Genomic DNA, 17,447 nt, shown 5'->3' with positions numbered 1-17,447 from the left:
TGAGAAAATGATGTCAATGTTACAAATAAATGATTGGAATATATTATGCGAGTGTGAGATTAATTGGAATATATAATAATAACCTGTAGCACTTCTCGGACAATTGACCCTGAAGAAATGATGATTTCCCCAAACGATTCTATCACCGTGCAACAATGGTGTCTTGTCTACCACCTGATTACCATTAACGAAGCATCTAGCACCATTTAATGGTGTCATATAAAGACCAGACTCTTCAATCGTAATTACACAATGTTCAGGTAAAATACCCAAACCATGCAATTGAATGTCCTGTTCAGTTTTAGCTGAACGTCCACCAACGAGAGTCCTTTCTTTAAGATAATAAACCAAGAGCTCGTTTAAGCTAGGATCATCGTTCAAATTAACCAAATAATATTTATTCTTTTCCACTTGGATTCCTGATGCTTGAACACTGATACCCATTTTTTCTAATGCTTGTTGCCTCTCGTGTTGAAGCCTTTCAGTTTTAACGAGCTTCTCTTCCCACGTTTGCGACATCTCTTTCATCAGTCGTTCAGATTCCGATAATTTTTCTGTTATATCTGTGCGTTGTTGACCCACGATAGAACCTTGACCCTAACATTTCATTTTAATCATCACATTAATCAACGTGGTAATTCGTGCAATATTCTTATCGTTTTCAATTTATTTATTAACTCTTTGTATAACTTTCTAATTGTTACTTGTTTCTTTAAGAAAAAAATCACCCCAATTGATTGGAAACATAACACCAATCGTACAGTAGAACATTATATTATATATCCTAAAATTCTTTATTTACAAAGAGTTAAAAATAATTCAACAAGTTTGACACACGAATAACAATTCAATTAACCCGTCCACTGTTAAACAAATTGACGCCATTTTATTCTGAGTGGAATATAGTATAATAGTATATGTGTTTTTTTTTTATTCAAATATTATCATATACAATTTTTGAATGATCCTTTTTAATAACCAATTTAAACTTCATGCGCGAATTCTTTGATTTGCAGTGAACTGATTAACGTTATTCCACTTAGAAAAAATGTGATTTGTTGATAAATCAACAATCTCACCGTAGCGTGTAGCAACATTTCCTTCAACGCTTCGACTTCTTGTCTCAATTCTCGGATGATCCTTGCGTTGGGATCTTCGTGACCACTGCATGATTGACTATTCTCTTTGCCCTATCCGCATATCGCAGAGTTGACAACGTTTCCTCGTAATTATCAGCTGCAGGTGATATCGTGGCAACCATAACGGTTTTACTATTACCACCGAGATTATCCTGAAAGCAAAAGTACAGGTATAACACTCGTAAACGTTTATGGTGTTGGGGGTAAGTATTTTCTACTCGTCGTCATCGTTGTTCCCTTAAACTTCAATTCCCTTTGGTATTTTCTCTATTTCTCGTCCCTTTACTGTACACCGAATGCTGTACAGTTTGAAATATATATATATATGTGTACTTATTCGTATCTCTTTCTCTCTTAGGTATAATTATTTTACTTCTTACAATCTAACACAACAATATTCCAGTCTTTGTTCACAAATTGTAGTTCTTGTTTTTTTTTGGTAAAAATAAATCAAATTGAAGGATCTAATTGATGATACTGTTATTACTACTGCTAGGGGTAAAATATCCCCTAGAGGGTAAAATTATTATACGAACTAGATCCCACTTTACCTCTCGTAAATAATAATTATTTAATTGCAATCGTTGATAATCAAAATTTACCGAAATTATGTAATATCTACGATTATTCTCTAAGTTTAAATCATTCGACTATATATAAAAATAAAAAAAAGATTTACCTTTAAAAGCCAAGTCAGAACAGAATCTCTGTAAGGTACGAACTTGTCTTTATTTTTGTTGCCACCAGAATTCTGATCTGCTAACTTCGAAATGACTAGACCCAATGTCGTGAGAGATCTATTTAAACAAGAAGAACAAAACGATAAATAATATAAGAAAACAATTACTTAGAAATAAAAAAAAGAAATGAATAGTGAAAGTTCAATGAAAAAAAATGAATCATATAATTTGGATTATATATTTATATTCCTGGATCTATTAATTAATTAATATTAAATGATATCCGAGATAATAATAATAATAATAATAATACTTACTTGTTAATATTGCTTCCCTCTTTAAGCCTATCACCAACTGCTCCAGTTTTCACAGCCCTTTCGCTACCAGCCAAATCTACCAAACTCATTCGCGATACTTTCTCACCGCTTACGCCACTTTTCAAATCTGTCAGTGTTTGTGTTAAAATAACCGAGAACACTGCATGCGAACGAGAACTTTCCGAGTTCATGTTAGTCGCAGCCACTGTTCTCGATTTGTTGCCTTCCGCCATTAAATTATCGATATCCTGTGTAAACGATTATATTATTCATCCTTTTTCTTTCAAATATAACAAATTAGAACAAACAAAAAAGAAATATAATAAATAATATTATATATATATATTTTATTTTTTATTATTTAGTATTTTATATTTTTATATTTTTTAAATATAATTTATTTGTAACAATAAATCGATTGTCCTATTAAAAATTGAATGAATTAATGAATTTTGATTAAACCTGAAAAGATGTTACAGCAAGTTGACTCAATCCATCCACGTAAGGGCCAAGTACATTGTGTTCCCTGACTTTGAGCGAGTGCTTATTCGGCTTTGGATCGAGAAGATCGTGCACCTTCTCGTTGTAAATCTCCATGTATGATACCTCGACCTTGAAAGTCAATTGAGAACTCTGTTGCTTCGCTATCATGTCGAAAAGATTGTCACACAGTCGTGGAATGATTCCTTTTTGATCACCGCTTCCCATCATCGTGTAAGATTTCCCGGATCCTAATGAAATATTATTGAATATTTCAATTCTACGTAATATAATACACAAATATATAAATCAATATATTTATATATATCATTGAATATATTTAATTATTATTTTTAAACTGTTACTGTATAATTACTGTATAATTACTGTATAATTACTGTATAATTTCGTCGTTGTTTTCTTTCGTAAATTCTTCAAACTTTTGAGTAAGAATAATGTTGAGGTTTTTTATTTTATTTTTTTTTTTTTTAAATAAAAGGATTCGTTTATCCTTACCGGTTTGTCCATAAGCGAAAATACAAGCGTTGTAGCCTTGAAACGCATTGTCCAAAATATCACGTCCAAGAGCGTCGAATACGATTTCCTGACTTGCGAACTTTTCCGATCCGGGTTCCAAGGAATAAAAACAGTGATCGAATGCGAATGTTTTCGGCTTGTTCCTGTAATAATTGAACAATAAATATCTTCATTAATATACTCAAAGATATATATTAAAATTTGAGTGTTTCGATTATCTTTTCTTTTTGTTAAATATGTATGCACGTTTTATACGTGCATTTTATTATTCATTTTAATATTTTGTCTTTTTTTTTCCCCCTCTCGAACGAAAACACTTGCCAAGAACAATACACGATAATATTTTCCTTAATGTGAATGTGATTTTTTTTGGTATTCTTTGATAGGAAAAAGTTTTGTCATATTGAACGATAAAAGAAAACTGATAATCGGAAGCTAACGACCGCCACCCTCACCTCACCTCCCCCTCCCTCCTCGAACTCGAATCACTATCATTCTTCTATTCGGAAAAAGGGGATGGTAGTACACCAATAGTAGTTTTATGAAAGCTTTACGAATAAATCGATTCTATCTCTCTCTCTTTTTATTCCATTGGTGGATTTCCTTTTTCCTACAGGACTAAAGTTTCCTATATAGCTTAAACAACTTCCAAGTATATAGATAAATCCATTCCTTATTGTTCAACCCTTTCCACGGGTAGCTCTGCCATTTTGAATTTAATATTATGTTTTTGTTCTTTCATGAATCGCTCGAGTAACGATCGATTCAATTCTTCGTTTTATATACAATCTTCACTTATAAAGTAGAAATAAAATATCTTAACTCGTATATATATATGTTTCAACACTTAATAAATGTTAACACAATTTATTAAAAATAAATAAATTATTGTAAGAAATATTACTGTTGTGATTATAATTAAAATTCGATAATTAGTAATTACAGTTATTTGTATATTAATTACATTATATATTAATACATATATAAATACATTAATTAGTAATTACAGTTATTTATAATTAATAATTACAATTATATATTACATTACAATATAATGTAATATATATCATATTTTTTATATAATCAAATAAATTGTAATATAATATTTTGTTTGTTATACTAGACGTGATTAACAAATAAATGAAAAATTTTAATGGGGGGGAGGGAAAGAGAAATTTTTATCGATAAATATTATAACAAGGATCAGATTTTTCTTGTTATAAAAAAATCATTATAAATGTTATCGATCGTAGAAAACAAATGGGATAATAATACAGGTGAGTATGATTGTTATCTTTAAATAAATGAGATATTTATGCACCGTCATTTTTATTGGCAAGTATCGTGTAAAAATATGTGTTAAAAAGTATCACAATGATACTCTCGAGAAATTGTATATCGAATAAACGAAACGTAACGTAACGAAACGATTGAGTGGTTATATAATTTCATGAGCAGCACTCGAGAAATAAGATCGGTCGATTGATCGATCGTTCGAAACGAGATATTATACTTTTAGTTTTCCTAACGATCTTTCGAATGCCATTAAAAAGTGATTTCGATTTCGCAAGATTTTTCTCGATTTAAGAAAGTAACTTTTCGGGAGTTTCTCATTCCGATATTTTCTATGGTTTTATTATACGAGTGATAATGTATTTTATTTTACTAAACTCCACGATACACGCATCAAATATTTTATCGATCGATTTTCATTCGTTCTAAATAAACAAAAGTGAAAGAAAAAAAAAATGAAACATTGTTAATAAAGTTTTAATAATAATTATTCGTATATATATATATATTTATATTATCACGTTAAGTATAATTAATTTTGTCTGAAATTATTATAAGATCTTCTTGTGTTACAGAGATTAAAAAAAAAATAAAATAAAATTAGTAAAGACAACAAAACATAATAGAAAAATTCGATAAAAATTCATTTTGTTAATTCGTAAAATGATTTGAATAAATCCATACATGTTTAATTTTATACGTTACAAGAAAAAAAAAATTATATTTAATTAATTAACAAAATTACGAAGTTTACGTTGCCAGTTTTGTTTCTGTTTATATCATTTATTAAAACAACTTAAAAGAAAAGAAAGAAAAAAGAGAAAAGGAAAATAAAAAGGAAAGATTAAGAGGAGAATTTCGAAAAAAAACGAACGAACGAACGAACGAATTTAATGAACTTGTGGGGGAGAAAATACCCCTAGATTTTGCTAGTTTATCGGATGAAATCCGAGTATGGTGAAGTTAAAAGACTAAAAAAACGAGAACGGGTAACGGGAACGGGAAAACGAATTTCTCGTATTTTTCGAGTGGAAAAAAGATCGGTATCCGTACGACAAGTACAAAGAGAGAAAAAGAAAGAAAGAAAGAGAGAAAGAAAGAAAGAATGAAATAGAAGTTCCTTTCTTTCAAAGTAAGAGGACAATTTTCACACAAATCTTGAAAATAAAAAATCTAAAAGAAGACACTCTCGATAACAAGCGTATCTAATAGGGGTTGGGGGAGAGGGGAGGGGGAAAGGAAGGAACAGGTAAGGGTAGGAAGAAAATCGATCTTTCAAGATCGATAAGATCTTCTATTTTCCTTTATAGCATAATTCCTCGGTCCCTTGTTTTTATTTGAAGAAAGGAAAGATCCGAAAGGAATAAATCATAAATTATAATAAATTGAAAAGTAAATATATTCCGCAAAATATCTGTAAAATAAATGTCCAAATGAAAAAAATATTGCACTCGTGAATCTTTCGTATTTATCGATTAAACAATTAAAAAACCTAACACAAAAAATTGTTTACGTCATCTATATATACGTATAGGTATTATTTCGTTATCATAGAAATTTAATTGGACGAAAATGATTGTATAATTCGATTCGATATTAAAAACGTAAGAAATAAAAGATGAGATGAGAAAAATATTTGAGAGAGAAGAGAAAGAGAGAGAGAAAGCAAAGGGAAGAGAAAATAAAATAAATAAAAGGGAGGGGGGGAAAGAAAGGGAGAAGAAAAAGGAAAAAACAAGTAAAAGCAAATCAGAAGGAAAAGAAAAGTATATTTGAAATCACTTGGCACTTGACGAGAGAATCGAGTAGTACTCACTCGGGTTGCTCAGCTTTCTAAACTCGTTGCAGCTGCGACTACTTAAGTGCGAGAGCGTGATATGCGATTCTAGTTTGTAGAAGAGGGTTTCGTTCAATAGTCTCGAGCTCGATCAAGACTCTCTCTCTCTCTCTTTCTCTCTATTTCTCTCTTTTTCTTTCTCATTTCTATCACCGAGCTCGTTGGTAGGTCGAAAGGCTGACCATCGCGTGACCAAATCCTTTTCCAACTTTACACGAACACTTCTAACACACGTTTACGTTACGTGTATGTATGTGTGTGTGTGTGTAGGAGTGTATAAATCTGACCCTTTTTTTTTCTATTTTTTTTCTTTTTTTACGTTGTTTAATAAATGCCACATAACGTGCACACATCATACAGGTATATTAAAACTTCTACCGTTTGTTATAATTTATTTAAAATAATATATTTTTCTTCCTTTTTCTTTTTCTATTTATTATTTTATTTATATATATATAATATTATATATATTTTTATTCTATTTATTATTATATTTATAATATATTTATTAAAATATTATAAAAATATGGAATTATATTATATAAATAAATTATTTATATATATAATATATTATATTATTACTATTATATTAATAAATATATGGAAATTATATATATGCATATACGTGAGTAAAATAACATTTTTATTAATATCGTTATGATGAAAATTAAATTTCGAAAATGAAAGTGAGAATGTTTAAAAGAAAAATAATATCTTTCTTTTTTCTATTTAATATATTTATGGAAATTATATATATATATATAATATTATAAAAATATGGAATTATATTATATAAATAAATTATTTATATATATAATATATTATATTATTACTATACTACTATTATATTATATTAATAAATATATGAAAATTATATATATGCATATACGTGAGTAAAATAACATTTTATTAATATCGTTATGATGAGAATTAAATTCTGAAATGAAAGTGAGAATGTTTAAAAGAAAAATAATATCTTTCTTTTTTCTATTTTAATATATATACGTGAGTAAAATAACGTTTTTATTAATATCGTTATGATGAGAATTAAATTTCGCGAATGAAAGTGAGAATGTTTAAAATATTAGGTTTATACAAGATTTTCCCCTATTTTGGTATAATAATTTGAGTGAATTTTGTTCGTGTTAAAGTGGAAATTGAATTGAATTTCGACTGGTAGAACGACGATAGGTTTTATAGGAAGAACGTATCGTACACCGTCGTACATACACACACTCGTTTTCCCATTGAAGTCAACGCGTACTGCAAAACATGCATTATCAAAAAGAGAAGAGAAAAAATATTTAATGGATGGTGTTTCTCTCTCGTTGAATTGTACGGTAGGTAGATTGCAGGAACCGAAAATGGTCGAACTGAAATTGCCAGACTTGGCATTTGTACGAACGTTTCTTCTTTTTTCTTTTTCTTTATTTCTTTCTTTCTTTCTTCATGGGGTGTATCCTCGAATGTTTTGGCCAACGGCCATTCCTACGTTATTCGAGTTAAAAAAAAAAAAAAGTGAACATTTCTTTCGGATATGGCTTATGCTTAACGGCAAAAAATATCTCGACGTATGTACTTTATTCCAGTAAATTATTCTCGATCGAATTGGAATACATGAGAAACGTAAAAGAAAGAAAGAACAAAAAATAAAATAAAAAAAAATAAAAAGAAAAAAATAGGAAAGAACCATTCTTATTTCAAAACATTTATTTTCTTATTCGTTACTATTATATATTATTTAAATTCTTTTCTTTTACATTTTTGATAATTTAAATACAACGATATATCGATTTAATTCAAATATCGACTATATAAAAAGAAAATAAAAGGAAGGAAATATTTCTCAATATATATACACACACACACACACATATATATATATTTTTTATACTATAGATACCTCGTACGTACGATATTTCATTCGGATATCTGTTATCATTATATTGAAATTCTCCATGTAAGATGATAGTCTCAAAAAATAAATAAAAAATAAAAAACTGCAGAGGAAGAAGGGGGGGGGGGAGGATTGGGGATTTACAACGTAGGGTGTAAGTTATGATGCTATAATATTTATTTTTTTTTAATCATCTCGAAATAATTTTTATTCGATCTTTATCAGTCGTCGTTGTATTGAAAATAATAGTCTAAAAAAAAAATAAGGAAGAAAAGTAGAGTAGGGGGGGAAGGTAGTTGTAAATTTAGAAATATAATTGAAGGTAAATTAAAGTCTTGTATGCGGGTGTTCGTGTATTCTTTAGAACGGCCTTCGACACGCAAGCACCTCTGCAGTGGTCAGACGCACAGTGATGGAAACTTACAGATGGTCAGACATTGGGTTTTTAACTGGGTCATGAAAACGATAAAACGAGAACACAACCAAAAACTGATTTGAATTTGGAACGATGCCTGTCAACCTTCGGACCAGAAACATTTTCTTGTTTCATTTTTATTTTTTTTTAAACCTTATTGACTTTAACCAACACCCCCCCCTTCTCCCACTCATCACATTCTTTTCATTGTATTCTTAAGAAAAAAAATATATTGATTGGTATTAATATCAAAAAGTTTCCTAGCCTAACGTAGAAATCAAATTGTTTTATTTTCTAATAAATCGAACACTAACGTTGATTTTATAAAAAAAAAAAAATAAAATAAACAATTTGTTTGTGGAGAGAATGAAAACTTTCTGTTCGACCAAACCCTATCAAAAATGGTATTCGAATTAATTGAAATTATTTAATCATTTTTTATCTTATTAAATGTATAAATAATAAAACTATCATATTATATTATTTATTCTCAATACTTACGATATCAAATAATTCGTTGGAAAAGATTATTGAATCCAAAAAAAATAAAAAAAAAAATAAAATACGAACTGATTTCCATTAATCGAATAAGAATAGAAAAAAATCTGTTAAGAATTTCTTATTACAAAATGTAATAATTCGAAACATCGATTAAATTTGTACTATTACTATTACTATTACAACTATCGATATCACCGAATTCGATTAACATACTTAACTGTCACCAATCGATAGTTACATACACACATACACATACATACATAAATATATTGAGATCGACACATGTAACTACGAATAATCATTTGGGAATTAGCGAATTAGAATTTCGATTATGACAGATTTCGTCGTACGATTTTAATAGGACGAAATTCGATGCTTCGTTATAATCAACCATGATCGAACATTTCTCCACCTTTTTCCTTCTCTTCTATCATTTTCCCCCTTTCCCCCTTTCTCGTATCACCCACAAGAGAGTTCGTCACTTTCATCGTCGAATATCCTAATTCAAAAATGATCAACGTTATCGGTGGTTTTTCTTTCTATCCACCTTCTTCTTCTTCTTCGTTTCGAATATTTCGAATATTTTTAAAAAATAAAAAAAAAATTAAAAAAAAAATTTCTTTTTTATTGAACAGAAAAAAAGAAGCACCAGCTAAAAAAAAAATTATCTTCCAATATTTAATAATAGTATAATAGATTATATTCGAAAGGGTATGGTTTATGGAAAAATAGGGGAACGGGACGGGGTGGAGGAAAGAGAAGAAGAAGAAGAAGAAGAAGAAGAAGAAGGGAAGGTGGAAGAGAAAAGGGGGGGTTGTAAGCAATGGAACGGTTAGGGGGAAAGGGGTGGGTGGGGGTGGGGTGGAGGGGGGTGACGAGAGAGTGAAGATCGATTCTTCGTCGAGCATGCGCCGAATGCACGATCCGAAATCACTTTTAATTTAGTTAACTCGTCTTTTGTGCCGTTTTAAACGACGGCCCACGGATATACATTTAATTGGATCGAGTCATCTAACGTTGTCGAAAAAGAAAGGGGTGTTGCGGGCTTGAGGGGATGGTCAGAAGCAGGGGACACCTGAGATAATGCAAAAATAAAGAAAAGAATAGAAAGAAAACAAAAAAAAAAAAAGAAATAAATAGGAAACGGCTGAGAGAAGATAAAAAAAAAATCAAAATAAACGCGCCATTTTTATTGCTGTTTTTTTTTTTTCTTACATTTTTCTACACACTGCAATTATATTTTTATTTTTATATATTATATTTTCGTCGTTTTGTTCAAAATGATGAGAGAAAATTTTTGTCGATAAATACGAAAGATTTGAATGAAACTTTTCGATGTTATTTTCTTTTTTTTTGAAATTTATTTTACTATTATTTTATTATTTTTTATTATTTTTTGATTATTTATTTATTTTATTATTATACTACAAATCATTATATTATCGTTGTTATTATTATTATTATTATTATAATTGTGATAATATTGTCATTAAAAATAAAAAATTGTATTGAAATAATATGAATTAGAAAATGATTCTATTAAATTTCGTGCTAATTTACCGTGTGTAACGAATTGATAATAATTATCGTATTAGATGTTTAATAAGCATACCAACGTTTTGTTTTATCGAGTATTAAAATAATCTTAGGCAAAACGATCGACGAAAAGATGATTAGCACAAATCTCTTCTTCCTCTTTTTTAAATTATTTTACATATGTGTGTGAGTGTGTGTGTGTATGTGTAAATAAACGAGCAAAATAAGACTAATTAAGATGCAGTTACGCATCATGGTGCGTTCACGTTAAACCATGGAAAAACGTAATTAACTGAATGAATATTTGACTGACAAAGAATAATGGAGGTCTTCATTTTTTTTTTGTTACTTTTATCTTTTTCTTATTGTTATATATATATATATATTTTTTTTTTTGTATATTTTTAATGAAATTAATTAATCTGATCGAATCAATGAACGAACGGACGAATAAAAACATTCGACGAGATAAATATTATTTTTTTCCAAGTGGATATGAATATCGATTTTCGAATAATTATTCTTTTTTTTTTTTAATTATTATTGAAATATACGCTTCCATTTCTTCGCTTCGTGAGATTGTATAAAAATATTTATACTCTGATATCGATGAAATCACATTAAGAAAGAAATAGTATCGAAAAAATAAAAAAAAATAAAAAAAGAAAATATTCGTTCAGAATTAATTTTCTAATACAATTTGTTAATTTGTTTAAAATAAAATTACTGTACGTGAAATTTAATACGATTTACGTAATTTACATCCACACACTTAAAAAAAATGTATATTTAATTATAATTAATTAAATATGTTGTTTCATTCACAACAATAAAAATATCAACCGATCGTTAAGATATATTTAAAAATGTCTTTATTAAGAAAAAAAAAGAAGTAAAAGAAAAATAATTAGATTCAGAAGTATAATTACGAATTCTAATGAAAATTGAATTCGTCATTTCTCCAAGAAACGACAAGATATGGGGTACGATTAAATATCGATCCTTAGAATCAAATCTATTGTTCTATTCGTGTCAGACGAAATTTAACATATCCTGACAAGTGATTCGAGATAGGTATTGTGAAACAACGTTATCGACAACTACAAATATACGTTTACTTCGCTTGTATATATGTACTTCCGTTTCCTATGGTGATATACACATGGTGTCTCGTTTCGAACGATCTAATCAAATATCTTTAATCGTATTTAATTAATAAACAAACGTATCATCAAATTGATTGTATATCTTCTCAAATAAAGACACCACGTATATATATATATATAAGTAAAAATAAAAAAGAAAAACAAGATAATCGTATTTATCATTTTTATTCGACGAATCAATTATACTCCCACTTTTTATCATTTTCTTAAAAGAAAAAAAAAGATGTTCGTAAGATTTCCGCTTTGATAAAATAACGGAAATGATAAATACATTTATAAGTTATATAAATAATTAATTTGATAATATTTAAAGAGAAAAAAATAAAATAATTTTCGAAGAAATTTGTTGTGTTACGCATTAAATGAGGTATATCTTTTTAAAAGAAAAATATATATACACAAACATATATACACACATACACATATATATATCTATGTATCTATTTACGTATAGGAGAATAGTAAGATCGGTGCGCTAATTAAACGAACAATTATGAGACTGTAATTAAAGTGTCAAGCATTGCTGCTTTTCGTTCTATTCTTGCATATGAAGCTTGCACACGTGCACCCACGCGTGTCAAATGTACATTCGAGATTTATCTTCATTCCAAGATTCTTCTTTTGTGTTCAATCGTTCATTTATTCTTACCATTTTACGTTTGTTTCTAATTAATATGATATAAAATTGGTAAGTATTGTTTTAAATTCGTATTTTTATTTATCACTAAATTTCTATACATTCGTGTTTGACCGATCGATCGGGAATGGTTTATAATTTATAATTCATCGTATCGATCAGTTGCAAGGGCAACAATAATTTCATCATAATCTATAGTTTTCTATTATCTATAATATAATATATGATAGATAGAACGCAAATATAATAATGCATAGATGCATGTTATGAATTGTTAATTAAATTATTAGAACAATTGTTCAATACGAAGGATATTTACGAGATTAAAACTTTTGTTATGAAACATTGCAAGTACGTAATACACACACACACACATACACAGAGACACACAGACACACACCGTGAAATTTTGACAACGATATTTAATCTGAAAACTTTATCGATGTTAAAGAGAAACAAGAAATTTAGTTAGAATGTAAACTTAAACAAAATATCAAAAGCAAAACTGTGTTCAAAACTTATGATCGATCAAAAACTTCATGGATATTTATTCAACGTGCTTTTTTTTCTTTTTAATTCATTCCAAATTTTGTTTTCTTATACGAAAAAACTTTGACTAAGTTTTGATATATAAATAAAACATAAATTATACACTAAAGTAATCAAAAATTTTAACGAATTGCAAATTATCATTTTATTACTTGATTTATTATAAATATATTAAATTATTATTTATTAGATATAAATTAAAGTATATTTAATCGTGTGTTATTTTATTATCTGTCTACGTGTGTGCGTGTTCGTGTTACCTGTGACTCCCACGACTTTTAAAAAAAATGTGCAACTCTTATATAAAAAAAAAAAAAAAAATTTCATTAGAAATTAGACTTGGATTTTTCACACGCAAACAAATAAAAAAATATCACTTTCAATCGGATTGTATGCAATTGTAAAATATGTAAGATCATTCAACGATAATGATACGATTGAAACGAGATGTAAACAGTTACGATCAATTAAAAGTAAAACGATTTGTTTGAAATGGTCAATCCTATCGAAAGGAAACAATTAATTGTGGATTTGCATTTCGATGACCAATCCATCGGATTGAAAGGGGAACGGGGAGAAATGAATGAATGGTGGTCGTATGGAAGTAGTACGACTGATCCCAATCATCGTTACAAAACGACTCATAATAATTATCCTACTTGTTATGGCGATTATTATGATATTACGAGAAAGAGGCTTAGAAGAAAATCTGATTGAATATCGAGCAATAAAATGAATTTAATTGGATAACACGAGTGATATTGGAATTTTTTATTTTATATCTAACAATAAATAAAATATTATATGTATATATATTTGTTTTTATCGTCAATTAAAATATTACATAATTTTTTTTATTATACTTATAGTAGCGTGTGTATGTGTGTGTCGTTGTTATTATTTTATTTTAGATATAAAATATTTTTATATAAGATATTTGTTTAAATATTATAAATTCTTATAAATTTTGATTATTATATTACTTGTTATTGTATCGAGTATATTTGAAAAAATAAATTTGTATCTATATATATAATATATAAAATAGAAAATGTTCATGTTGGATGAGTGATATTGGAATTTTTTTTATTTATATCTAATATAAATAAATATTTATGATATATATTTTTTTATCGTCAATTAAAAATCACATAATTTTTTTTATACTTACAGTAGTGTTGTGTGTCGTTGTTATTATTTTATTTTAGATATAAAAATATATTTGTTTAAATATAAATTCTTATAAATTGATTATTATATTACTTGTTATTGTATCGAGTATATTTGAAAAAATAAATTTGTATATATATATAATATATAAAATATAGAAAATGTTTGTGTTGGATGAGTGATATTGGAATTTTTTTATTTATATCTAATAATAAATAAAATATTATATGTATATATATATTTTTTTATCGTCAATTAAGATATCATATAATTTTTTTTATACTTAAAGTAGTGTTTGTGTGTCGTTGTTATTATTTTATTTTAGATAAAAAAACATATTTGTTTAAATATAAATTCTTATAAATTGATTATTATATTACTTGTTATTGTATCGAGTATATTTGAAAAAATAATTTGGATATATAAATGTTCGTATTTATATTATATTATAATTGAAAATATTTTACAAACCAAATAGAAGAAACAATTTTGGAAATGCATAAGTTCCGATCGTGCTGTTATGCGTGCTACGCAATCGTATGAATGTAATATACCATTCGAGATCAGCATTCCAAGGAAGATTACGGAAACTGTTGCAAGCGTAACAGGTAACAGATGGACACACAATAATAAACAACAACTTCACGCACACGAGTTTCTACGTTTGTGAATGGAAATTGAGATAAACCCACGCAGCACATCAATTCACGTTTTAACTTTTGAAATTTATCGTTTGGAATATTTCAATCGAAGTAAATTAAGAGTGATCGTTTTTTATTCGGAACAATTTCTATTGTCTGTGAAGAATAAATTATTCAAAAAGAGAAAAAAAACAAGAAAACAAGAATTATTATATCAGGTGAATATAATTGATGAGACTCTTTAAATCATCTTCATTTATATTAGTGATACTTGAGTATTCATTTTTGTATCGTTTGTCTCATATTATTTTCAAATATAATATATTTTTCATACACAAGTTTAGATTTGTTTGTTTTTTTTTTCTTTTCAATTGATCGGGCTACAAACTCTTGAACTTTGTACGAGAAATTAATATTACAATTGTTGTAATTGGATTGTTTTTTTTTTTTAAAGGTAAATGTAATTGAAAAAATAAAGAAAAGAAAAAAATTATTTAAGAAGTTTTATATTTAGGAAACGTAATGTATTAATTCACGTAACATTGTTCAGCTTGTATCTATTAAAACGTCAGGTCTCAAGTCATGGAAGAATACATAGTGATTGTGTAGAGGATATTAATCTTTACTTGGCACCTCTCCAACACGTTTTCGAGTATAGGAAGGGAAACAGAGAGAAGAAAGATGAATTGTAGTTGTAAATAATAGATCGAACGGTTTAACGTTAAACTTATCGCGATTAATTTTCACGAAATCGGAGAAATAATCTTGGCTGGACCTGGACAAAAAAAAAAATAAAACAAATCAAAGTATTTTGTTTTTAATTAAATAAATCGTAAAGAAAAAATAATATAAAAATTAGGTGTATACACGAAGTATCTAAATAATTAATTCAAACATTACGAATAATTTAACCGACAATATTTCATATAAAAATAAATAATATAATATAATCATACAAATACATACACAAATATCATAAGTAAGATACAATAATAATTATTGATAATAAATATATTTCGATGTGTTTTTAATTGTAATCGAAATAAAAGGAAAAAAAACAAATATAATACAAATATAATACAAAATTAAAAAGAAAAAAAATAATATATATATTTGTAATACACCAATAGGGAATTTTTAATATTCTCGTGTAAACGTCTCGCGAGGTTAAATCGGCCTCGTTAAATTTTATTATCCCTCGGTTGTGCTTATTGTCTTTCTCGGTGTTATCGTCAACCGTACACTTCTCTCTCTCTTTTTCTCTCTTTCTCTTTCTATCTACCTGGGGTGGTTGTTCTATCCCGATGGATTTTACAAGCGTATTTCACCGCATGATTCGTCTCTCTGTAGTAACGTCGATTTAATTTACTACAACGTTTTCCCGTTAATCGGACTGATATATATCACAAACACTTGGCACAAATTCAAAAGCATCGTCGAATAAGCTTCCTGCAATATACGTTTAACTACGACATATAATGGTTGTTGTTACTATCGATAATATACTTTATTATTAATACAATCCACAATTTGAACACGATCATTCAGAATTTTTTCTTAACCAATTCTACGCAATAAAAGAAATTAAATAAATCAACAATTGAAAAAAAAATCCAACGAAACAATCATCAACCTCGAATTACAACGCTAATAATAATTTAAAAAAAAACAAGAATTTATAAGTAATGTTGTCACGTGTTAAAGTAACATGATGTTTATTTAAAAAATTAAATAAATTTAACTCGATTAATTTACATGAAATTTTAGAATTTTTTCTTAAAACAATTCTATACAATAAAAGAATTAAATAAATCGACAGTTGAAATAAAATCAAACGAAACAATCATCAACACTCAAACTATGACTCTAATAATAATAAAAAAAAAACAAAGAATTAAATAATTAATATGTCACGTGTTAAAGTAACATGATATTTATTTAAAAAATTAATAAATTTAACTCGATTAATTTACATGAAGTTTTAGAATTTTTCTAAACAATTCTACGCAATAAAAGAATTAAATAAATCGACAGTTGAAATAAAAATCAAACGAAACAATATCAATACTCGAACTATGACTCTAAATAATAATTAAAAAAAAACCAAGAATTAAATAAGTAATGTGTCACGTGTTAAAGTAACATGATGTTTATTTAAAAAAATTAAATAAATTTAACTCGATTAATTTACATGAAGTTTTAGAATTTTTTCTTAAACAATTCTACGCAATAAAAAGAATTAAATAAATCGACAGTTGAAATAAAAATCAAACGAAACAATCATCAACACTCGAACTATGACTCTAAATAATAATTAAAAAAAAAATAAAAAACAAAGAATTTAAATAATTAATGTGTCACGTGTTAAAGTAACATGATGTTTATTTAAAAAAATTAAATAAATTTAACTCGATTAATTTACATGAAGTTTTAGAATTTTTTCTTAAACAATTCTACGCAATAAAAAGAATTAAATAAATCAACAATTGAAATAAAAATCAAACGAAACAATCATCAACACTCGAATTACAACGCTAAATAATAATTAATAAAAAACAAAGAATTAAATAATTAATGTGTCACGTGTTAAAGTAACATGATGTTTATTTAAAAAAATTAAATAAATTAATTCGATTAATTTTACATGAAGTT

The 17,447-nt window shown here is 27.2% G+C and overlaps 1 protein-coding gene across 1 annotated transcript in view; it reads right to left on the bottom strand.

Annotated features, from left to right (window-relative positions):
* Window positions 1–17,447, bottom strand: part of LOC122522004 (kinesin-like protein KIF13A) — a 97,665-nt gene that overhangs the window by 12,038 nt on the left and 68,180 nt on the right. The window contains 7 exon segments of the mRNA XM_043642779.1: window positions 84–597; window positions 1,080–1,159; window positions 1,162–1,291; window positions 1,819–1,936; window positions 2,137–2,384; window positions 2,599–2,867; window positions 3,133–3,296. Of these exon segments, the coding sequence (XP_043498714.1) occupies window positions 84–597; window positions 1,080–1,159; window positions 1,162–1,291; window positions 1,819–1,936; window positions 2,137–2,384; window positions 2,599–2,867; window positions 3,133–3,296 (1,523 nt within the window).

Source organism: Polistes fuscatus, unplaced genomic scaffold, assembly GCF_010416935.1.
Source record: "Polistes fuscatus isolate 324 unplaced genomic scaffold, CU_Pfus_HIC Scaffold5, whole genome shotgun sequence".
Classification (NCBI taxonomy): domain Eukaryota; kingdom Metazoa; phylum Arthropoda; class Insecta; order Hymenoptera; family Vespidae; genus Polistes; species Polistes fuscatus.
This window is presented reverse-complemented; position numbering and strand designations above follow the sequence as displayed.